Source organism: Anopheles arabiensis, chromosome 2, assembly GCF_016920715.1.
Source record: "Anopheles arabiensis isolate DONGOLA chromosome 2, AaraD3, whole genome shotgun sequence".
NCBI lineage: Eukaryota > Metazoa > Arthropoda > Insecta > Diptera > Culicidae > Anopheles > Anopheles arabiensis.
This window is the reverse complement of record NC_053517.1, coordinates 6,912,742-6,936,856: the sequence shown is the minus strand read 5'-3', so window position 1 is coordinate 6,936,856 and position 24,115 is coordinate 6,912,742. Positions and strand designations below refer to the sequence as shown.

Genomic DNA, 24,115 nt, shown 5'->3' with positions numbered 1-24,115 from the left:
AATGTAGAAGCATTAATTGTTACTGGTTCCTCTGCTTAATAGCAGCCATCGCTCGTTTTCAACCAGGTCACATCGTCCAGTAATTAAACCCAATCAACCCCCAGCGCGACACCATTTCCCGCAATACTTTCAATCGTTATGGGAAAACATGCTACATCGAAAAGTACATCACTTCCCACTACGACGCATTTATTGAGCCATAAAATATGAAGCACACAATATTTCCACCAGCCAAAGCCCATTCACAGCGGCCATCATTATGAGGAAAGACACGGTTGATAGCGAAAGTTCAAAACGATGGGTTATTGCTACACGCACACACACACTTTTTCTGACGCTCCCAGCCAACGGTTCGGTTTGGCAAAAATAGCATGATGGCATGAATATTAATGACAGCTGTAGCAGAGCTCCGATGAGCAGAACATGTCATTACCGGAAACTGATTCCGGCACCACGGTCTCTCTCGAGAGGTTCGTTTATTTCTTTCCTGTACCGCCATCCCCCCCCACAAATCATTCGTAATGGCGTTGAGGGTCTCATCCTTCCTCCGTTCTAATCGTTCGCCCTATTGGAGTTGCATTTTGCATGCCACCGGCTGGCAGAGGAAGCATGTAAAATAAATATTTGATACCGAAACCAAACACCGCCAGACGAGCGACACACAGCGTTTTGTGTGGTTAGAGGAGATGGCGCGTGAGGGGTGATGTAAAAACAATCATCCTTCCTATTGCTGATGCTCTCGGTATTGACATTTGTCGATTCGTACCGCCCTCCGGGAAGCCCGGGCAGTGTCCCGCAGTGTGACTTTGATCTCGGTGCACGACAGACAGTCTTTGCGGGACGACTTTGAGCTTTGACGACTCCCCTCCGAGCTGAGGGGTTGCTTTGGCAAGCGCGCAAAAACAGGGAAATGCATGACAGACTGAACTGCTGTGTCTGTTATTAAAAGGATTGCCATCCCGCTGACTTTCATCGAACTGCAAAGAAGTGTGGGAAGTGTCTGTGCAGTGAAATCGATATTTAAATAAAAACATCATCACTTCGCCGCTCCGACCAAACCACCACTCCCCAAAACATGATAAAAGCGAACGCCCAGAAGCGGCGGAAATTATCCACCATCTCCAGCGTGACGGTCGGCACACCGCACAAGGACGGCCTACCACCACCGACACGTGGTCGGCTGCGGGAGCGGTACCGCTTCAAGGAGGAGCTGCTGCAGCTGTTCAACAGCATCACCGCCCACTGCTACCGACAGCTGGCGCAGCAAGATCGCAGCCTCTCGGAGCGGCTGTTCTGGCTGCTGATGCTAATCCTCGAGGCGGCCACACTGATCGCGATCATCATCTCGGCCTGGGGGAAGTTTACGGCCAACCCGCTGATAACGACGCTGCACGATACGATCTACCCGATCGTGCTGGTACCGTTTCCGGCGATCTCGCTCTGCAACAACAATCGCATCTCGCGAGCCGCCGCCGTCCGGTACGCGGGCCAGCTGGCCGGGCGGGATGCCGAGCGGCGCAACGCGAGCTACTTTCTCGAGCAGATCGCCCTGCTCGGCAAGCTGTACGACTTTGACTACGAAAATCTGCACCAGATGACCCGGCTGCAGGAGTTTCTCGATCTGAACGATGTGAGCAACAGCACCGGCATGTACAATGCGCTGGAAACGCTCGAAAAGGTAGGTTAGGTGGGTAGGGCCCGAACGAACCGAAAGAGGGAGTGCAAATGGTAACTGGAGCCCCCTCCCTGTGTGCCATTGCAGCTATCGCCCCGGTGTGAGGATATGCTGCTGCGCTGCTTTTGGAAAAGCATCGAGCTGCCGTGCATGCTGCGGAACGATATGATCGAGGTGCGCCGCACGCAGTACGGATTTTGCTGCACGTTCAACTTTATCGGCCACACCGAAGATAACGAGTAAGAAATGCTGCGGCACGGTGGTAGCAAGCAAAGTAGCTCTTAATTTTTGTTCGAAAAATTGCACACTTGGTAGATGTGTGTATGTGTACCTGTGGACGTGTGAGAGCGCTTACCAAGGTTCAATGGAGCGTGCTGAGTTCCAGCGAAGCATATCCTTTTCCCGCACATCTCGCCCGGATGCTAATGGGAAACTTTGCTCAACAGACATGCGATGTGCAGGCGAAACTTTATACAGCACGGTACCAAAACTTTACGGTTGGTGGTTGTAGTTTTGAATTCTGAAACAGTGTAGCATTACAAAAGCTTTTGTTTCGTGCTGTTTTAATAATACTTCAAGTCAATGTCGGTGGCTTCCCAGCTACAGAATACCCCAAGTAGATTCCCCAAGATTTGTAAAGGTTGTTGAAGCGGAATGTTACAATATCTGCCTAAAAGTATGCAATACACATGGCAAAGTTCCTGAATTGATGCAATCTGCTTGGAAAAACAATCTTTCAATCGCTAATTAATGTGTTAAACACAGCTCTGTTCAAACATTCAAACAATTTACAAAGCTATTCAAATCACTATCTTCAATGTGATGCTACTGATCAATTATTGATACATAATTGGTGGAATATGTGGCTCTAGCATATCAATAGGTACATTTTGCTTTGCTCTAAACTTTGCTTTGATTAGTTTTTCACACGCGTATCACAGTTTCAAGTAGAAAATAAGAATTTTATGTTCGTTTTAGTACTACACAAAACCCATTTACACACACACACTAACGTACACAATCAAGTTACACGTAATAGCTTTTGCCAAAAATTGAAATACTCCTCATCCAATCGTTCCAATCCACTTGTTCTACCCGCTTCTACTGTGCAGGATTCATCCACCGTCGTACTTTTTGGACGTTACTGGACCGGAAATGGGATTGGTGCTGCTGCTGAATGGCTCCTCTAATGACTATTTCTACAACTTGTTCAACAACATCGGCTTCAACGTACGCTCCCCATTACTTAACTAGCTCTGGCTCTCCTTTAACCCTTTCCTCTAGCAATGCATCCCTCTCCCCTTGTTCCCATGCCTTCTCAATGATCGTGCTCACTGTTGTCGTCGTCTCATGACCACGTGGCTCATGTAACGAACCGTATGCTTTCCTCCCCCCTATCCAGCTGCAGATTTTCAACCCGCACGAAGTCCCGGACAGTACCGCCGGCGGGGTAAACGAGCAATTCGTCCACCTCGGCACGGAAACGTTCATTCGGGTTGATGCCATCACCATCAACAGTGAGCCGGATGTGCTGCGCTACTCGAGACAGAAGGTAAGCTACAGCACGATGCACCACACTACACCACCAGCAGAGCGCTTGCAACGAGAGTGCATCTCAGGTGCACTATCGGGTACGTTCGTTGCGTCCTACCACCTAAAGGGACCGGCAACAACAAAAAATGCCCAAGCACCCCAAAACGAACTGAACCAGCTAATGTGGGCGCTCCCGCGGTCGGACCGGAGCACGGGAACAGCGGATGGTAATTAATTTATTTCGAAGCGAATGCAGTCAGCGATGATGATGCACTCTGGGGCCGGTAGGGATGTGCTGAGGTACTGTATAGTGCTGATAGCCTCCGCTTCCCCGGACGCGGTGGTGGTATTGTGAGGATTGCCAGCTGAATTCGAGCAGCTCCGGAATCACATCCGCTGGGAAGACAGCGCTACAAACACAGGATGCACCACATCGGTACCGATTCACTGCCGATGCGCCGGTGCCATATCGAGGTACTACCTTCGGAATGCATCGAAATTGCACAGTACCAAGTGCTCTAGAACACCTGGTAAAAGGGTTACCACGAGCAGCAAACAAAAAAAAAGCGGGTTTGCAGTTTGCTCATAATCCAATTAGTCGGTTCGGTTTCGAGATTCGTGGGTTGGAATTTTTGTGTTTCGGACTGTTCAATATGTTTGGCTGAGTAGAGTTTTAGAAATGTGTAGCATAGAAAAAAGGGGGCACGTCTAAATAGCGTCTTGTTGGTGACTTTTGGTATAGAAGTAGCCATTCTAAAGTCGTCGGGTATGTTTCATCAGAAAAAAAAACCTTGACAAATGGGAATGCAAACAAATATTTACATGGCAAATGATGCTAATGATCTGCATCTGCGGGTTATGGTTGAGTTATCTTTCGAACCATTCACAATTGCATCGTGGCTCCAACACACACACCCAAACCGACCGGCCAGGACAACTCAAACGCGCCCGTGGCTTCTGTCTCCGGAGCATCGTCCCGAACCAGCGAAGAAACGATGCCCAACAGACCGCACATATCGTTACGACGAGGGCGGTCGGTCGGAGATTGTTTGCCATTAACCCCCGGTTTACGGTGGACAGCATGTTTCGGGAGTCGACCCAACAGCAACAACAACCGCAGAACAATATTTATGCACCGTGCAGTTTGCACTACACGCCACAGACAGGCATGTGTGTATCGCGTCAAGCGAGGGCTGCCACCGAACAGCTGCTAGCCATAGTTGGGCGGTTCCCACGCTGCTCCCACAAACCCACCAAGCGCCCATTATCACGAGCACCGCGTGTATGCATGCACCCTTGACTGCCTGCCGCCCTTCCTAAATGATAATTTATACACTGCGGACCCCGGGGGCGCCAAGCGCCACACAGTTTTCGGGGAATGAAGCCTGGATTCTAACCTGCCGATGCTACTGCTTCTTCCTTTCCGTCAATTTTGCAGCGCCAGTGCGTGTTCCGCAACGAGCTGCTAAAGTACGGTGCCAACTATGGCCGCAGCAACTGTGTCGCCGCCTGCCGGCTCCGGAGCGTGATGGCGCTGTGCGAGTGCGTACCGTTCTACATGCCGACGGCGGGTGCGACGGCCAGCAGCAAATCCGTAACGACCTGCAATCTCCAGCACATCGCCTGCCTGAGCAAGTACAAGAGTGAGTGCGCTTTGAACGGGTGACAGGGGGATCGGGTGCCGTAAAATTATCCTTAACAGAATTAATCGCTCGGAATGCCGCTAAAGGGCTAAAGGACGCTTTTTGGGGGGAGATCCAGAGTGATAATAATGTTTTTGATATCGTTTCCCATTTTCGTTCCCCCTTTTGTTGCTTACTGTTTAACTTTGGTGCCGGTTGGTGTGTGTGATTTGGGTTAATGTACACCAAACCCCCACCCCCAAATCTACCCCCCCCTCCCCCCCGCCAAAACCAGTCAAATGGTCAACCGTGATAACGGACATCGTGCAGATACCGGGGCTGGAGAAGGAGATGGAGGAGTCGCTCTACTGTCCGGAGTGTTTGCCGTCCTGCTCGGCGAGCAAGTATCAGATCACTGCCTCCAACCTGCCGCTGGTGCGATCCCGTCGGGGCGGTTTCAGCGTGACGGCCGGCATCGACAACGTGGCGGACGTCGCGGTTGTGCGCATCTTCTTCGGCCAGCCGGAAACGTGGATGTACAAGCAGAACGTGGCCTACTACTGGTTCGAGATATTCAGCAACTTTGGCGGTATGTTCGGCATCATGGCCGGCATGTCGCTGATAACCCTAATGGAGGTTGTTTACTTTGTCGGCCGGCAGCTGGTGCTGGTGTTTGCGACCCGCTCGTGGAGTGCCGGGGCGCTCCGGTCGCGCATGCCGAACCTAGAACTACTGCAGTAAAGTTCAGTGTGTGTTTGTTGGAGTTGGTTGTCCAGTGGTAAAACACACACACACATACGCAGAGAAACAAACAAAAAAGAACGCTTATGCCAAAAACATAGCTATGCTAGTTACGGGGCATTGTTTTTCGCACTCCAATTAACACTCGACGGAGCAAGAGCAGGCTGGCCGCAAGGACCCATTTTGCCCACATCAACAAACGCTTTGCAGGCTCCGTTTCGAGGGGGAATGCTCGAGATGGTGCGGCTTTTAGTGACTGTTTTAGTGGCGGCGGTGGGGCATGTGTACGCAGCGGCCAACCACACCGAATTGTGGACGAATTGGTCGTGGCAAGTGTCCAGCGGTGGTTTTTAATTTATTCACCAGCACTTTAAATGAGTACAGCAACTAAGCGCACCCCGGACATGATGACACAACGCTGAGGTAGCGGCACTGGGTAACACAAAAGGGCAAATAAAACAGTACCAGCACTTCTTGCAGCCTTGTGTTGAGGGTTGTTTTTCAATACTAAGAAAGAAGCTCTGATTTAACAAACTAAACAGTTACATGGTTGGTATTAGTGGTGGGCGCTCGAAATCAGACCTACTCGATTCCGATTCTGTGTTCGGAATCATTTCAAGAGCCGATTCCGATACTAATTCGGTTCTAGAATCGGAATCGGCTCCGGAATAGGAAATCAACCAGGGAATCGCAATTTGCTCCGGAAACGGATTCAGAATTGACTACAGAAATGGAATTATCTTCGGAATAAGAATCAGTTCTTGAATTGAGGTATGATGTTTCAGAAACGAAATCAATCCGTAAATCTCCATGAGAATGGATCTTATACAAGAAACTTATGATTCTTTGCGGATATCAATACGTAACACCATTGTACCCATGCTCCTATTCTTATGGAGATGCCGAAACCGACTCCGTATCGAAGCATTTGATTTCGAAGCCAATTCTGGAGCCGATTCCGGAACCTGTTTTGGAACCAATTCCGATTCTGGAGCCGATTCCGGAACCCATTCCCGAACCAGTTCCGGCACAAATTCCGGAGCTGATTCCAATTCTAGAGTCTATTCCAATTCCAGAGCCGATTCCAATTCTGGAGCCGATTTCAATTCTGGAGCCGATTCCGGAACCGATTCCGGTGCCGTTTCTGGAGCCCAATTCCGGTACCAACTCCGGAACCAAATTCAGAACAAATTCCGGAACCGATTCTGGAATCAATTCCGGAAAATGATTCCAGGCCTACAATCCGGAATCGATTCTAGAAAACTTCGAAACTAGCCAGATTCGATTCCGACAAAAACTTCAGTTTTCCCATCACTAGTTGGTATAGTTGGTAACGAATGAATATGTAACCATTTTAGTTATTTTCCCTGAACTTTTCCCTGAGATCCCAAGCAACAGGAACACGTGTCCTGTTCGCATGTAGCTCTACCTTACACCAATTAACGTTTGTTTGGTTTTCCAGTTTATTTCACCCCCCTTCCGCGTCGCTGGTCAAGAGATTCGAGGAAGTGACGTGTTCACGTGGCAGCCAAGCGCTCCTCATTACTTCTCACTCTTTGGTGCCGATTCGGGCCGGCAAAGCTGGCGCAGCTCGTTGCCTCGCGTGTGGATCAGCTTCTTTGCCGTCCACTTTTGGTCGTCCTGCAGCGGGCAGATGCTGTACTTCATCTGCACGTTGCCCTCCCCGGTGTCCTTCAGGTTGTACCAGAACGCCGCCGTACCCTTCTGCGGGCGAATCGCAACCCGCAGCTTGGGGAAAATGGTGTATCCTCCGTTGGTGACATCGCTTAGCTAAAAGTTGGAGTGTTGTTCAGCGTGAGCAAGATCGTGCAATCGCCCCGTTTCGCTACAAAGTTACTCACGAAAAACAGCATCGTCGCTAGCCGATCGCCCGCATAGGCAAAGCGCTGGGCGTCCTCCTTCGTGTGGATCGCATCCAGTGCGGCCGTCTTGAACGCGCCGACCTCGTTGTAGATCACCTTCAGGTCTTCGGCCGTGTCACAGCTCAGGCCCGTCCGCCGCTCGATGCGCTTCGTGAGCCGCTCCACCACCGGGTGGTCCCGATCGTGCAGCGTGTACGTCTGATGGTTCTCGTAAAACACCGGCAGCCAGCTATCGTTGCTCGGGCCCGACTGCATGATGTGCATGCTGCCCAGCGCCTGCAGCTGGGCGATCTCGCCATCGTGCACAAACTCGTGGAACAGTGCCACGAACGGATCGTTGCTGAGCGCCTCCACCTTCGAAGGGGAGATGACACTGTGCGCGTTGCGCACATCGTACCAGCAGTACAGGGAGCTGGTCAGTGACGGCGGCGGTACGTACACCCCCCGGCACAGGTCCATGTACGGATCCATCTGGATCGTAACCACCCGTTCCTCGCCGCCGTTGGTCTCGTTGGCTGCGCCATTACGGGTCGCTGAGTCTTTTGCACCGATGCCGGCGACGGCAACCACTATCACCAACAGGCACTGGATTCTCTGATTCATTCTTAATACTTCAGTTAGGCCGAAACGTGAGCGAATGAGCCGTGGGATGAAGTATCGAGAAGACCGACGTGTCCCGCGCGCTTTTTTCATTGACAGTTGTTCAAACACCTTCAAATACACACACACAGAAGTAGTAGCAGCACTCGAATATCTCAGTTTTCTTCTCGTTAGGGGAGATCTGCCTCAGCAAACAGCAATAACCCACGCTCATAATTACAGCGAAATTCTCAAACCATTAAAAACACCCCAATCGACACGACGGATTTTAACCCTCAAACCCCACACACACACGCAGAGAGACATCCCTTAATTCCTATTCATTTGCAAAAGGGTTCGAAAGGTGACGAAACCAACCATTATGTTATGGTGATGATGTGCTGTTGCTCTCGCCAACGAAAAAACAACTCCAAAACCCCTTCTCAATTCACCACCTGGACCGATTGTGCTCGAATCAATATAAATTCCATTTCGAGCTGCACTAAAACCGGCCGTCCGAACTGCAAACCCTGGCGAGAGGGCGAATGCAGCTTCACACGGGGGATGAGATTTTGGCATTCGAATCGCTGGATCGATGGATGGAATGAATGGATGGAGCAATATCAATGGTGCATTTCGATGAGAAGAAGGAAAAAAAACACACACAGGCCGTTTGCATTCGCTTCATTTCATATGCACCACCCCCTTCGACTCTCCTTCTTTTACTGGAATTGATCGATTTCCCGTGCTGCACACATTGGCATCCATTCGGCGCGAACAGGTACACGCAGCGTTTGCAAATCGTCCGACGACTCCCAGAGGCGTCCGGGTTTCCCCGGGTGACGTAGGGGGCTGAATATTGTTGCTGCATTTTTGTTTCTACCCCTCCCCATTTGTTCCTGACCCATGGCTCATCTCTGCACGCTCCATTTTCTCGACCAAAAGACAAAAGGGGGCGTAACGGGTCCATTTCGCAATATCAAACAGTGCACTGAAATGAATCCTTTTTTGCTCTCTTCCCCAATGCAGCCAGGGCACTGGCCGTGCAGTTTCCTCCCTGTCTGTTTTAATAAAGAAAATCGCACACACACACACACAAACAGAGTGGGGTGTATTCAGGGGTGAGCGCGCGGAGGAGGTGCGGAATGAATTCACGAATGAAATGCATGAAATATTTAGTTGCTATGAAATCCAATCATAACGATAAATGTGTACCGCCGGATAAATTGTTTTCCCAGTCAACAATGAGCCGAGGGCCGATCACAGTTCTTTACACATTGCTTCATGGCGCAAAGTTCAAAGGGCAACATTCCGGGGTTTGGTACGGGGTGAAGGAAAATTTTCCAACCCATCAGCAGAAATCTAATACATGTTGGTGTGTGTGTGTGTGTTTTTTTTATTACCTTTAGCAATTCAACCCCAATCCACCCACTCACACACACAGACATACAAAAACACACATGACCACGTGAAAAGGCTTCGAGCGATGTAACAAAACTCGTGCCGCTCGTCCTATCCTAGACGGATGAACAAACTTCACTACTCACGTGCAGATTGCGTGTGCGTGTGTGCTCGTGTATGTGTGTGCCTGTTTGCGTTTTGCTTCGGGGCTTTTTGGGCAAATATTTACCAAAGTGTGCACGCGGTCGTCCTTTTTTTCATAATTTTTGCTACCCCACAAAAGGGGTCACACGGCGTATTGTTTTTCTAATCGAATTTTTCCTCGCTCCTTCGCCCCATTTTCCGACGAATGGCCCCGCCATGCTTGCGATGGTGATCGTAACCCCTTCTTTGTAATGCGATTCCACTATCGAACAGTCCGGCTTTAATGTTTAATGCATGCTACACCGTCTGTTCATGTTCAGTGATTAATCAGAGCTTGCTCCTTCAAGTGGTGTACTTTGCATCGACGCCGCTCAACCGCAAGTGCGTCTTGTGTCCGAAGAATAACAGCGATGCAATGCTCTGCGCTCTTCGCCCCGGTACGCTTCTTGGAGTAGAGCTACGCCCTTCCGAAGCGTATCATTCGATCGGAGATTGGAGAACTGGTTTTGCACATTGGTTAGCTGCATCTTTCTTTGTTGTGCTTCAGGAATAGGTAACCCCGGGCCCGGGGTTAGGAAGTGTGCCGGTAGAATCGCTTCATTTTCGCCCCACTGAGGTCAATCAAAAGTGAGTACCGGAGTAAGATGGGAGAGTGTATTCTACCTGCTATCTGTACCGAGACTAAAACAAGGATATCCATGTTGTGAATCCTCTAATGGTTAGTCGCTATCAGCAAGACTTGGCCAACCCCGGGCCTGGATAATTGAACGGACTGATGCTACGGTCGCTTCATTTTCGACATCTCCCCTAACATGAGCCTCCATCACAACATGACAGCCGGTGTTTTGAGTCATCCGATCTACAGAGCGCCGGACAGCCGCTGACAACGATTGCTGACCCATGACAACAGGCAACAATCGCATTGCTGACCGGTCCACAGGCTGACCGGTACACAGGCTGCCACACGATGACATTCCAGTAGGCCCTGCTCATACAATTCCAGGGCACCTTTGTTAGACCACCCAGAGACCTAGGGCATTGGTGGAATTTTGAGCAAACTACGTTGCACACAGAATAGCATGCTGCCAATAACTGTTGCGATTCAGTGTGGATGTTGTAATGCATCCCAAGGTAAACGAGACGAACTTGACAGATTCTTGGTATCTTGGTATTTAATAAATTATAACAATTTCCGCTTCAACAACGGACGTTCTTGATCGTTCAGTCATCAAAACGATAGCATCTTCCTACGACGGGTAACTCTTCAAAGACGACAAAGAATCTTCCGCATGTTGTGCAACGTTTCGTAGTATAGCAACAGTCAAGCAATTGAAGTGTTGATGTTTTTATCAACATTTGCCTCCGCCCGCTCGATGCTGTTTTAGGGGCGCCACAAAAGTGGTCCCTAATTTTTTAAAGAGACACGCAACACGCTTTGCGAACCGTTTTGGTAGAATTCGATTTATTTTTTCTTTTAAGCCGCGGAACGGTGAGTTCGGGAGAGACGCGAAAATTAGTGTTGTTCGTTCGAGTTGCCGGAGAAGAATACGGATATGCGCGTGTCGATGTGAAACGTTTAGGACGAGAGAGAGCGTGTATGGAGCAAGCCACCGTTTTTATAGCAGCGGTGCAGCATGCTATCATGTTTGTCCTGCTCCTATGCGCAGTCCCTGCACTAGCCCGATTTTATGTTAGTTCTGCGCACCAGACTGATTCCCTCCTAGATCGGTGTTATCGGTATCGCAGAGGAATTACTACTCTTCGTTGAGATCTGGTAACACCGGTCGATACGTTTTGATCCTTGCGTAAGATAGGCGGTGGTGGGGCGAAGCTGGTGGTTGCTCTGGCTGGTTGTAGCGACGGCGTGGGTGATGTTCGTGTGGCGCGGTTCCGGGCTATCGGCGGTTGGTTTGTTGACGGCAGCTGTATGGTCGAAGGCGACTGTGTGGCCGTTGGCTGCTGATCCGGCAGCGACGACTGGTTGGACGATGGCAGCTGTATGGTCGAAGGCGACTGTGTGGCCGTTGGCTTGACCGAGCTGGTTGTCAGCTGGTCGAGCGTCGACGGTCCGGGCATCGGAGTTGTGAGACGCTGGCTCATCGTCGATTGTTGCGTCGACGGTGGTTGGGCCACCGGAGTAGCGTGTCGTTGGCTCGTCAGCAGTTGGTCGGGTGACGGTTGTTGCGGGGCTGACGAGATTATTCCTTCGGTTGTATATGCTGGCTTTAGGCGGTCGACGGACACAAGCGATGGTTGTCCGTTTAGTAGGATCTGAAAAGACTTTGAATTTCGAGTAAGTACTTGGTATGGGCCGTGATAAGGTGTGGTTAACGCGGGACGGACGGTGTCATTGCGCACAAACACATGCGAGCATTTGTTCAAGTCGGAGTGCACAAACGATGTTCGGTTGGTGTGCCAGGCGGTGTTAGAAGGTCGAATTTTGCTCATCGCTTCTCGGAGTGACTTGGCAAAGTCGGACTGGTTGACCAGTGCTGGTTGCGGTTTTTCGACGAGAAATTCGGCGGGAATGGTGAGGGTCGTTCCGTACACGAGTTCTGCAGGCGACGCATTAATGTCGTTCTTGAATGTAGTGCGTAATCCGAGCAGTATGAGTGGGAGATGTTCGCTCCACTTCGATGTATCTTTACAGCAAATTGCAGCTTTGAGAGTGCGATGCCATCTCTCGATCAACCCGTTTGCCTGCGGGTGATACGCGGTCGTTCGAATGTGTTTTGTTCCAAGAGCTCGCGTCAACTCCTTGAACAGGGAGGACTCGAATTGTCGTCCCTGATCGGTTGTCACGTGAGACGGAACTCCGAATCGTGCAATCCAATGGTACAGCAGTGCTGATACAACCGTAGTCGCGGTGATGTCTGGAATCGGTATAGCTTCCGGCCAGCGGGTATATCGGTCTATGATCGTGAGGCAGTATCGGTTGCCGTTGCTAATTGGAAATGGCCCGATGATATCGATGTTTATATGGCTGAACCTGTCTTGCGTGGCCGGGTACGGTACGAGCGGGCTTTTCGTGTGTCTGCCTATCTTAGCGCGTTGGCATGCCACTGCGAAATCGCTCTGATATCCAGGCAGTGGCTCTGATTAAGGTCGTGTACGGCGTGTAGAAGCTGATTCCGGAATGATCTTGTGATGTACGGTCGAATTATTCCACCAGGGCAGTCGGCGTATAGCGATTGGGTGCTTCCTGGTATCGGCGTTTTTTGAAGGAAAAGGTCGGTTCGTGTTTTACCGCTGAGTATATCGGCGAGCTCAGGGTCGTTTGTTTGCTCTTCGGCGAGACGTTCAAAATCGATTGCAGGTGATGTGTTTACAATTTCGATTCGTGAGAGTAGGTCGGCGGTGATGTTTTCTTCTCCCGATACGTGGCGAATGTTGGTGGAGAATTGTCCAATGAAGTCGAGTTGTCTGGCTCGACGCGGCGAGAGCTGTCAAGAGTCTGGCGAAAAGCGAAAGTTAAAGGTTTGTGGTCCGTGTAGATGCAGAATTCACGACCCTCTAACTGATACCGAAAGTGTCGTACAGCCAGATAAATAGCGGTCAACTCGCGGTCGTATGTTGAGTAGTTGAGCTGTGCCTTCTCAAACTTTTTGGAGAAAAATCCTAAGGGCTGGAGTTGGCCGTCGATACGTTGGTGGAGAACGGCTCCAGCGGCGAAGTCGGACGCGTCTGTCCAGAGTGACAACTCTGCGTTTAAGGCAGGGTGAGCTAAAAGCGCGGCTTGTTGTAGCTGCTCTTTACATCGGTCGAATGCTTCACTAGATTCGGGCGTCCACTTTAGCGGTGTCTTGTCCTTCTTCTTGTTCCCCGGTGTCATCTCAAGTAGGATGCTTTGTGTCGTCAGGGCATGTGGCAAGAAGCGTCGATAATACTTGATCATCGCGAGGAATTTCTTCAGCTCCATTATCGTCGCTGGTTTACTCAACTCGCTGATCGCTCGTACCCGTTCTGGGAGAGGACGTATCCCTTCTGCGTTGACCAAGTGGCCAAGAAAGGCAATTTCTCTTCGGTTGAATTCGCATTTGGCCGGATTGATGGCCAGGTGGTGTTGTTCGAGACGCTGAAACAGCTGGCGCAGGTGTTCGTGGTGTTCTTCCTCTGACGACGAGGCGACAATCATATCGTCTATGTATGGGAACACGAAGTCGAGACCTCGGAGGACATCGTGAATGAGTCGCTGAAAAGTCTGCGCAGCGTTTCGTAGGCCGAAGGGCATCGTGGTGAACTCGAACAATCCGAAGGGAGTTGTGATCGCCGTCTTCGGTATATCTTCTGGATGTATCGGAATTTGGTGATATGCCTTGTGCAGGTCAACCTTAGAAAAGATGGTTTTTCCCTGCAAATGCATAGTAAAATCCTGCAAGAAAGGTAGTGGGTAACGATCTGGAATTGTTTTCGCGTTGAGGGCCCTGTAGTCGCCACAGGGTCGCCACGTCCCGTCTGCCTTTTTCGTCATGTGCAGAGGACTGGCCCAGCTGCTGTTAGATGGTCGGCACACTCCTAGCTGTACGAGAGACTCGAACTCGGCGCGAGCTGCAGCATATTTTTCGGGGGACAATCTACGCGGACGGGCGAAGGTCGGTTGTCCAGTAGTCTCTATGCGGTGCGTGACGTCGGATTGCAGGAGCGTTCCGGGCGCGGTCCGTGCAGTCAACCCAGGGAATTCCCTCAACAAGGTGGCGATTGGCGAGGTCGAATCGCACACCTTTACGGTTGGCTCCCCAGGATGTAGATCCGGAACACCCGGCGTTCGTAAGTTGGTTAAGACGTCTACGAGGCATTTGTCGCGCAGGTCCACTAAAAGGTGAAAATGCTGGAGGAAATCGGCTCCTATTATTGCGGTACCCACATCTGCGATCACGAAGTTCCACAGAAAGGCGCGTCTAAGACCAAGATCCAACGTGTAGAGTGATTCTCCATACACTTGGATTGGCGTACTGTTAGCAGCAAATAGTTTCATGGTCGATGGTTTGCAAGGAACGGAGCTGTGCTGTCGAGGTATGACGGAGACGTCGGCGCCGGTGTCGATAAGGAAGGGTTGGTTAGTTTTATAGTCTTTGATAATAAGGCGATGATTGGCCGATGATATCGAATCGACTAGAAGCTGGACGTCTCCCGCGTTCCGTCATGCAGAAGTAGTAGGAGTACCGTTATTTTGAGGACGGCTGTTAAACGAGCACGGAGCGCGGCAGTTACGCGCTTGCTGTCCGTATCGGTCGTGGTAGAAACAATAGCCGTTAGTGTTAGGATTAGTAGCCTGGTTCGTGTTGCGATTGCGAGAGCGTGAGCGGGCCCGTGAGCGTTCACGAGCTTGGTTCTGTTTCATTAGAGTTTCTAAGCGTTGACTCAGCTCGGCTACCTGTCGTGAAAGGCGGTTGACCTCCTCATTCCGCACCTCGGCGATGGTTTGGTACGGACCGGAGCGATTGTACAAGGCGAAAGAGTCGACCACTGAATCGGCTACCTTAACTTTCTCGTCGGCGTTTTGAGAGGACGCGATCACGGCGGACTGAACGTAGGGCGGCAGCCGACCGATCCAAAGATCGATCAACATGGAGTCGGTCATTGCACCGTTTGCTGTTCGCCGCATCTCGGCTAGCAGTTGTGAAGGCTTACGGTCGCCGAGGCTCATTTCGGATAGCAAACGGTGTAGGCGGCTTCGCTGGGACTCTTCGAAATGTTGTATGATGGCTTTCTTCGCGGATTCGTAGCGATCGGTATTTGGTACGCTGTCGAGAATGGGACGCAACTCGGGAAGAATTCGCGTAGGGATCTGTGTTTTCAGGATGTTAAAACGTCTAACATGATGGTGCGGAGAAATATTCCAGGCGTCGAACCAGTTCTCCAAGGCGTAGAAGAACGTATGGATGTCAGCAGTATCCAATTCGGGCGGCTTGAGACGCATGGCGTTCACGGTCTCGACTTGGAACTCCGGAAGGTCGGTAGAGGCGTCACGAGCGAGAGGGGTCATATCGATTAAGTATGGACTCGGTGTGGGGAGTCCAGCTGCGGGGCTGGCGACCACCGCGGGACTGGCGGCCACCGCAGGGCTGAGGGCAACAGCAGGGCTGGCGACCGGCGCTGCACCTTGTTGCGGGCTGCGCTGCATCTTTCCGCGTCGGGGTTAGTAGTGAATAAAAAGGGTGGATCTTACCTTAATTGTTCACGTAACCAGGGTGTCGTCGTTGCGGTCGATCGGTATGAAAACGCTTCAGAAGCCGCGTGCGTCGTCTTCCTTCTCGGGTGGAGAAAATGTCGTTTCCTCACTTGCGATGAAATGGTGCACAAAAAATGGCGGCGTCGTTCTTCTTGTAAGCTGGATCCAAGCGGGTTTGCCTTCGAGCGAAAAAATCGTGATGGCGGCGATGTGTCACTACTGCTACGGCTGGATTATTTGCGTGCGCAACTCGACGTTGGTGTCTTCCTTCTTGATCGCACCCGTAGATGGAAGCACACACAAACGGAAAATTCCCAGTAGCACGAGGTGTAGAAACAGCTTGCGAGGCGGTGACCGGCGTCAAGCAGACCACCAGCGGAGATTGTCGTCGATCCGCTTCCAAGAATTGCGTCGATTGCGTCAGCCGTCGAAAGCTCGATGGAAAATTTCTGATGCGCCGATGATGGTGTGTGCGCGCTTGTCTCGCTTCGAGGCGGCGCGCGTGTGTGCGGGGGGTTCTTTTGTTCGCTGAATGCAGGAACGCTCCGTGTAGCTACGGGCGCACTAACACGGCGTTGCTGCGTTTTTTCGTCGGCCCGCACTCAACGTCCTCTAACGCTGGTAGCACTCCCGGTCGTAGGCACACACACACACGTTGTCTTCTCTGCGTCGATCTCCGCTGCCGGTGGCACGTTTTAACACGTTCAACGCGGTACAAGTTTGCGATGCGTTGTACACACACCCACTCACGTACGAATTCGCGGCGTCGGTTGCGGATCACGTCGGGGTCACCAGTTTTAGGGGCGCCACAAAAGTGGTCCCTAATTTTTTAAAGAGACACGCAACACGCTTTGCGAACTACGTTTTTGGTAGAATTCGATTTATTTTTTTCTTTTAAGCCGCGGAACGGTGAGTTCGGGAGAGACGCGAAAATTAGTGTTGTTCGTTCGAGAGTTGCCGGAGAAGAAGTGTTGGGTAAGCCGGACGGATATGCGCGTGTCGATGTGGAAACGTTTAGGACGAGAGAGAGCGTGTATGGAGCAAGCCACCGTTTTTATAGCAGCGGTGCAGCATGCTATCACTGTTTGTCCTGCTCTAGCTTTATGCGCAGTCCCTGCCTAACTAGCCCGTTAAACATTTTATGTCGGTAGTTCTAGATGTGCGCACCAGATGGCGCTCTGGTCGCTACACTGTTATGCTCCAAAATCAAAGTGCGCTCGCAAAAGCCAACGAGGGAATTGGATCAGATAGCTCGCACTCCAGCGAACGATACAGCAAGGGAAGGCAGGCTGGGAGATATCCTTCACCTGATCCCTGTGGACATTGGAAACCATCCGTCCCTGATTGTCATGGGTACGGTGGCAGGTGGGCTTTTTGTTGGAGTGAAATATTTCTGCTTACCTCCAGGCCCCGGGACTAAGACGTGGCGGCAATGTGTTTTCTAAAAGTGGTTTTACTGCTCCACTTTATCATCTCCCATTTCGCCGGTGTGTACATGAAAGGGCGCATTCAAATTCAATGCTACAAAACTGGTGTCTGAAATTTACGATTTAACGTGTTGAGAGATCTGGTGGGTCGGATCAACCACACGTGCAGACGTGCAGGGTTGGAAACGTTTCATAATTCTACCTCACCCGCACGATGTCTGCGTGATGGTTTGGCAATGGCAATACTACCTACGTCCTCCTGCCCGTCTAACAACGTTTCCAGCGAAAAGGGTGATGAATAAAATATTACCTATGTATCAAAACATTTTTCATCCAACCAATCCAGTCTGAGGGGATAGCGTAAGTTGTACTACAACATGCTGACGAATGAACTTCGAGCTCGAGATGCCATACAAACAGCGAACGGCTCGGCAGCACCGGCAGCACCTCCTGCTCTCCTGCCGAGCTGCCGAGCAAGCGTGTAAACTCCTTCAGATTTCAGATGATGAGCGAATTTGCTGGAAAACATCGTATCGCAATGTGGTGTGCCACCCATCCGGAAGCACCGAAAGGATTACGTTTCCGGTGTGTGATTTCCCTAGCACTCTACCGACATCCCATTAACTGTGCTTCGGGGTTGGTAAATGCGACGTGCGAGCTGTACTGTGCCGGGCTGCACCGTGTACAAATATTTCAACAGGATGTTATATTTTGCTGCACAAAATGAAAATTCTGAGGAAATTGTTCAAATTGTGCATATAGTACGTGTACAAGGTTCTTCAAATGGGATGTGAATTTTAAAAAATACCACTTTAGCCATGGTTCAGGGACCTCTAAAGTTAACAAAGACTGTAGCGTAAATTGTTGTTTTATAAATTACACCGCAAAGGGCACTAGATATGAAGTGAGATTTAATCTACCGTAATCGAGGCACCGTGTCAGAGGTCTCGAGTTCAACATAATCGTGACTTACCCGCCCAGGATATGACTTCGAGCGTGTAATCCGTTGGAGATTATTTCGCATGACGAAGAACAGAAGTAAATATAATATTAGCCCAGCGTAATAAGTATTTCCAACGACTTGATCCTAGACATACCGTTTAGTGGATATAAATTATATTCTTACAATATTGAATAGACTACAAATTATGTGAGAAAACGTCAGAAATATGAATAAAAATTTAAATACTTATAAGTGGTTACACAACATTAGTGATATTTAAAAAAAATCGAAACAAATTAATTGATTAACTTCCATACACGGGATTATTCAAAATCCGTCAAATGTTGTATTTTTACCATTTATAGACGTTAATATCCCATAATGACCATGATATATCTACTAAAAACATGACATTCCTACCCCTATTTCAAGAAATCGATGGCACAATGAGTAAATTTTTCAATATTTTGGCTTTGGCAGTCAATTTTGAGATATTGTACAATATGCAGCAATATATTAATAATTGCCGTCAATAAAAAGTCGTCAATTAAGCAGAAAATACACTCTAGCAGAAATGTTGATTGGATCTTTGAAATATGAAGCTTAGGTCATCATCTAATACAATTCATTGGAGTTCTTTGAGGACTATATTTTTAACCTTAATGATTCTTGCGCATGTTAGTTGAGCTTTAAGGAACAGATAATGGGAAAGACTCATTAAGAAGGATTCAAAAATCCCTTGTGATAGCTATAAATCGAATCATCCAAAATTAAACAAATACAGGGAACATCCTATCGATCATTCCTGGACAAATACACTAAAACTGGAGTCCCGATTTAATTCGATTACCATTCATACAACATCCCTTGCTTTCTGAGAGCAGAATTTTGAGATAAAAAGTGTTTACGTCAAAGATATGTTAAATAAAATAAATTTCATAACCCAATTTTCATAGGTAGATCATTAATTTAAAAATCGAAACAAAAATAAATTACAATTCAGATTGACAGCCCTTCAACAGCCCTTTTCCCATAGTGCCAAGGTCAGTTGAATGACACCACACGCGGAGAGAGAAACAGCTCATGCATTTTCGCTTTCTTTCCTTCCACCGGTAGCAAGTGCCGAAATCTGCCCAAGTCCTCGCTTTATGCAACTGAGAGCTGTTGCTGCTAGTATTGTTTTAGCCGTTCGTTGCCTTCACTGATAAGCGTTGCTACCCCTCAATTTCGGAAAATATTTTCATTCCGAGCTACAGTGAAGCAGCCGCCAGTTGAGTGCATTTTCAACCCCCACCGTCTGTCTACTCACCGAAAGCATCAGCCATGGGCCGTAAGTTCTGCGTTGGAGGCAACTGGAAGCTGAATGGCGACAAGGCCAGCATCACCGAGCTGTGCAAAACGCTGTCCGCCGGTCCGCTCGATCCCAACACCGAGGTGGTGGTGGGCTGCCCCGCCCCCTACCTGTCGCTGGCCCGCTCGCTGCTGCCGGAAACGATCGGAGTGGCCGCCCAGAACTGCTACAAGGTGGCGAAGGGTGCGTTCACCGGCGAGATTTCGCCCGCCATGCTGAAGGATCTTGGCCTTGGCTGGGTCATCCTGGGTCACTCGGAGCGACGCGCCATCTTCGGCGAGACCGACGAGCTGATTGCGGAGAAGGTCGCACACGCCCTTGCCGAGGGGCTGAAGGTCATCGCTTGCATCGGCGAGACGCTGCAGGAGCGTGAGGCCGGCCAGACGGAGGCCGTTTGCTTCCGGCAGACGAAGGCCATCGCCGCCCAGGTCAAGGACTGGAGCAATGTGGTGATCGCGTACGAGCCAGTGTGGGCCATCGGTACCGGCAAGACGGCCACCCCGGAACAGGCGCAGGAAGTGCACGCCGCGCTGCGCAAGTGGTTCACCGAGAACGTGTCCGCCGACGTGTCGAACGCCATCCGCATCCAGTACGGTGGTTCGGTGACGGCGGCCAACTGCCGTGAGCTCGCGGCCAAGCCCGACATTGACGGATTCCTGGTCGGCGGTGCCTCGCTGAAGCCGGAGTTCATCCAGATCGTCAACGCCAGACAGTAGAGTAGAGCGTGCCGCGATATCCAGTCAGTAGTGTAGCCGGGGGGCAGCGTTTACGCAATCCCCCCTCGCCAGTGTCGTCATGTCTCGTCTTATCTTAAGTTTCTCATTACGTTCGTTGTACCCGCACGCGCACTGAACAGGTTGTTACGTTTAAGCATCCAACCAAACGCAGAGTAATCTATTCAATAAAAGCATTGTCCCGGTGAAAATACTTTGCATTGCACGGCTTAATTGTCACGCTCTACCCGGTTAGCTCCACATTATCGTAAATGTCCTCCACGCCTTCCATGGCTTTGAGCTTCTCTTTTAGCTTTTCGTATGCTTCCATCGCATCGGGGTTTAGCTTGATGGTGGATTTGGGGAAGAAGGCATGCTCGCTATGCTCCACGGAATAGTTTAACTTTTCCAGCTCCTTTTTCACCTTATCCAAATCCCGGGGATCACACAGGAACTGCGAAGAAAAGAATCAGCACGTTAGTATGTAAGATACGGTGACGTGCCGACAGGAGCTAAATCGTGTTACCCTTATCAGTCGACTGTTTTCATCCATCACTTCAATATCTTCGGCACCCGTTTCGATAGCGTGGTCGGTGCAAACGGAAAGCAGATCGTCGGACTTCACATCGGCCGGCGCAATTGCTTCCACAAATCCTCTCTCATCAAATGCATGCATCGTGTCGAAAAATAGGGCACTGAAACAAGACTCAAGTCAGCAAATAGAGAACAAGCAAGCAAAATGGCAGCAAAAACTCACAAATTCTTCCTCAATATTGTGGCCATATCCATCTTTAGCTGGGCAAACCGGTCGGTATACAGGACGCAGATGACATTCACCTGATCCAGTGCCTTAATTTCGAGTGTGTATTTCTTCAGCTCCACCGACTGGCTGGTGCACTTCTTCAGTATGCCCTGTATGGTGGCGTTGGGCATATTTCTCTTCAACGCTTCATCAATCGCTGCCCGCAGCACATTGTTGACGGCCGGGTTTGGTCCTCCAGCTGCAATTAGAAGCATGATCAGCATCTTGTCCGAGTGCCTCTTTGAACCCCCATTCTTACCTTGCACAGCAAGCCGAATTTGTCTAGCTAGTTTGATGAATAATACCGCCTTCCGTCCATCGTTGAGCGCCTTCACGTGTCGTATGTTTTGCCACTTCGAGTGACCGGCAAGGAGGGTTGACGCCTGATGGATGCTTCGTACATTGTGGTACGCGTGTAGCGATGTAGTCACTGCCCTCGTTAACCGTCCCACAGCCGAAAGCATCATCCAGAGATGGGGTAAATGCTTGTTTTAGGGGCGTAAAAGTATGCTTACAAATTACATAAACCTCCACTGTACCCGGCAACTGGGAGCGCAATGTTGTTGTTTACAACGTGACTTTGACAGCGGTTGACAGTTCCATGACCAGTGTGACCAGATTATTTTGGCGGTTTTCGGTAGGCGCATCAAAATTTTATCGGTACCCGGATGACAATTTCAGCACGGAAAATCGGGTTGACATTTGATGCAAGTCGCTTTCCGTTCCGCTTTTCAGACGAAAGCGATCTCACTATGAGCAGTGTGATGTGAGAAAAAAGGAAGGGGAAAATCAGTGCAATCATCGTCATGGTAGTCATGGCGCAAAAAAGGTATTCCCCTTCTTCACTTTTTCCACCGTTACATCCCTAGTACACTCTGACTCTTCCTTTCTATTCAGTTCATCTGTTGACTTGTTGTACTGCCGTGGTTGGATTTGATCCGCAGTACATCAAGTCAGAACAGCTCAATTAAACTTGTACACCATTGAAGGCTTCGAAATCTTGGACGTTTAAAGGGCACCAGTAGACGAATCGAATCTTGAAGCAGAAATAGATCCAAGCACAAGTGAAAATATTGACGATGATATCGTGTAGCCTTTGATGATTTCTAGGTGTTCAAGAAACAACAAGGGATGATGAAGAGTAAACGATGGAGAGTGCAAGTAATGAATTTTGTTTTCGTTAATTGTGAAAACTAAATTTGATTCTTTTTTAATGGTAGCTGCTGATTTAGGATCCAGGCTAGACAAATAAAAAGGATTTGGAGAAAATTTGTGAAAACAGAATGTATAAATCCTCCAAGTGCAAATAATGACTGAAGCAATTCCAATGTGACTAGCAGTGGAAAAGGAGTGTACGCTCTCTAAGCAGGGATGAATTTGCATGTACATGTGGCCAGCCGGCTCTGTCACTCAATTTACACTACAAACCATTAAAAGCACGTGATTTTATTTAGTTTTTATAGGGTTATTTGCCGGGTGTTTTTTTTCAGTTTATTAGGCAGGCCTTCAGGTTTTAGGCCTTTCTGTGATTCATAGGAATGTTTTAGAATTGTGCATGCAGGTCAGAACTACAAAATACATTACGAATCAATACAATTATACTATTTTTTAAGTAATTGATTAGATGTGTATTTCCCTCAGTTTTAATGTGTTCCATCGAATTCAGTTGTTTAAGTGTCGAACATCTGTGTCGGCCAGGGGCCCCAAAAAAGGCACCTACGACCCGCTCACAAGTAAAATTGCTACTCAATCCTTCTCTGGTTAGGACATTTAATACAATCTCCTGCTAGACGCTTCAATCAAGCCTCTACTTTCGTGTGACCGCTTAGGGCCTCCACTCGTCTTAATCCGCCATTGCTAACAATCAAAAATATCCAAAACATGGCCTTTCATGTTATATTAGATGGCTTTTGTGGACCATTATTTTCCGTTTTAAATTCGACTCGATGCGAATCATCTCTAGGTATTTTCAATCCATGTAATATTGCTCTTGATTTTCAACGTTAACGGTTAATGGCCATCACACAACCGGGTATCCTCTTCATCGTCAAACGCTGCTTCATTTTTTATTGATGCCTGTGATGAAGAAAGAATCACCCTCTGCAATTTAAAAACTTTTTATATTGACAACAGCACTTTGTTGGGTATTTTACACTTACCTAGCGACAGTACTTGAATGATTGTCCCGGGAAGTTGTTCATCATCTTCCCACACATGATTTTACGTTTCCTTCAACGAACCGTGCGTCATGTGAAGTATTTCACTATATTTTAACTGACTTGGGATATTTGATATGCTCTTTCAACAAAATAATTGAGAAATGTAGCCCGCGGTCAATTATTACACGTTTTACAAATGCAAACAAATCGTTAATGATCCAATGTTCTCCTCAAACCACAACACAATGGCGGCTCGATGTGGAGAAGATATGTTTACTCACTCCAAAATCCGACCTCATCATGATTTCATCATGTGAGCGGCTGTTGCTTGATCATCTCATTAGAGCAATCATCGGCGATAGATTTGCTCACCATACAAACAAAATCATCTCGCCTCAGCGAGGGGAAAAAACAAGCATGCTCAGTACGCAGGAAGAAACGATGATAGCCTCTCAGTATGGATTGAAGCTGCTGTCATTGAGCTCGCCATAGTGAGAGCAGGCTGGATTGTCATTTGGGTAGTTTTCGGTAGGTTAAGGGCTTGGTACTTGTTTCGACGCAGCGTATCGCAACGCATTGCGTGACGCACGCTGGTATCTGTTCGCTGCGTTCTGCATGGATATGTCAACACATTTTACAAAGAAAACAATCAACAAACAGCAATAATGTCTCTTATTTATAGGTTCTGATGTGATTATAATGTTAAATTACAACTGTAAAATCATTTCCAGTTCTGCTCAAAACAGTGCAAAGCATGTTTTCGCTTTATTATTGCACATTGCATACTGACCCGCACACACCTGTTTTGCAGCAATTACGGAATTCCTTTCTCTACATTTATTTTGTTTTGTCAATAAAATTATTTAGTAGTCCAATTACACACAAAACTGCGCTCGAAACAATTTAACGTGGAAAAATATCGATTTTCACCCGATATGGTTAAACCATTTTGACAGACGCATCACGACGT

General features: G+C 49.0%; 4 protein-coding genes across 4 annotated transcripts; 2 read left to right on the top strand and 2 right to left on the bottom strand.

The window, feature by feature from the left end:
- The first annotated feature begins 768 nt into the window (after positions 1-768).
- LOC120894557 (pickpocket protein 28-like) lies at positions 769-6,050 on the top strand. Its single transcript, XM_040297212.1, has 6 exons — positions 769-1,678; positions 1,763-1,914; positions 2,788-2,905; positions 3,078-3,227; positions 4,647-4,851; positions 5,126-6,050. The coding sequence occupies exons 1-6, from the start codon at positions 1,076-1,078 to the stop codon at positions 5,569-5,571; spliced, it is 1,674 nt and encodes a 557-aa protein (XP_040153146.1). The 5' UTR covers positions 769-1,075; the 3' UTR covers positions 5,572-6,050.
- Positions 6,051-7,025: 975 nt separating this feature from the next.
- LOC120895940 (prolyl 4-hydroxylase subunit alpha-1-like) lies at positions 7,026-8,075 on the bottom strand. Its single transcript, XM_040299687.1, has 2 exons — positions 7,434-8,075; positions 7,026-7,362 (listed from the first exon to the last, which is right to left on the bottom strand). The coding sequence occupies exons 1-2, from the start codon at positions 8,055-8,057 to the stop codon at positions 7,114-7,116; spliced, it is 873 nt and encodes a 290-aa protein (XP_040155621.1). The 5' UTR covers positions 8,058-8,075; the 3' UTR covers positions 7,026-7,113.
- Positions 8,076-19,201: 11,126 nt separating this feature from the next.
- Positions 19,202-20,396, top strand: LOC120894380 (triosephosphate isomerase). Its single transcript, XM_040296910.1, has one exon. It carries the CDS (start codon positions 19,444-19,446, stop codon positions 20,185-20,187), a length of 744 nt encoding a protein of 247 aa, XP_040152844.1. The 5' UTR covers positions 19,202-19,443; the 3' UTR covers positions 20,188-20,396.
- LOC120894378 (probable transcriptional regulatory protein TTE1135) lies at positions 20,332-21,564 on the bottom strand. The gene is made up of 4 exons (XM_040296909.1): positions 21,246-21,564; positions 20,942-21,185; positions 20,711-20,879; positions 20,332-20,638 (listed from the first exon to the last, which is right to left on the bottom strand). Exons 1-4 carry the CDS (start codon positions 21,451-21,453, stop codon positions 20,429-20,431), a joined length of 831 nt encoding a protein of 276 aa, XP_040152843.1. The 5' UTR covers positions 21,454-21,564; the 3' UTR covers positions 20,332-20,428.
- Between the last annotated feature and the right edge of the window lie 2,551 nt (positions 21,565-24,115).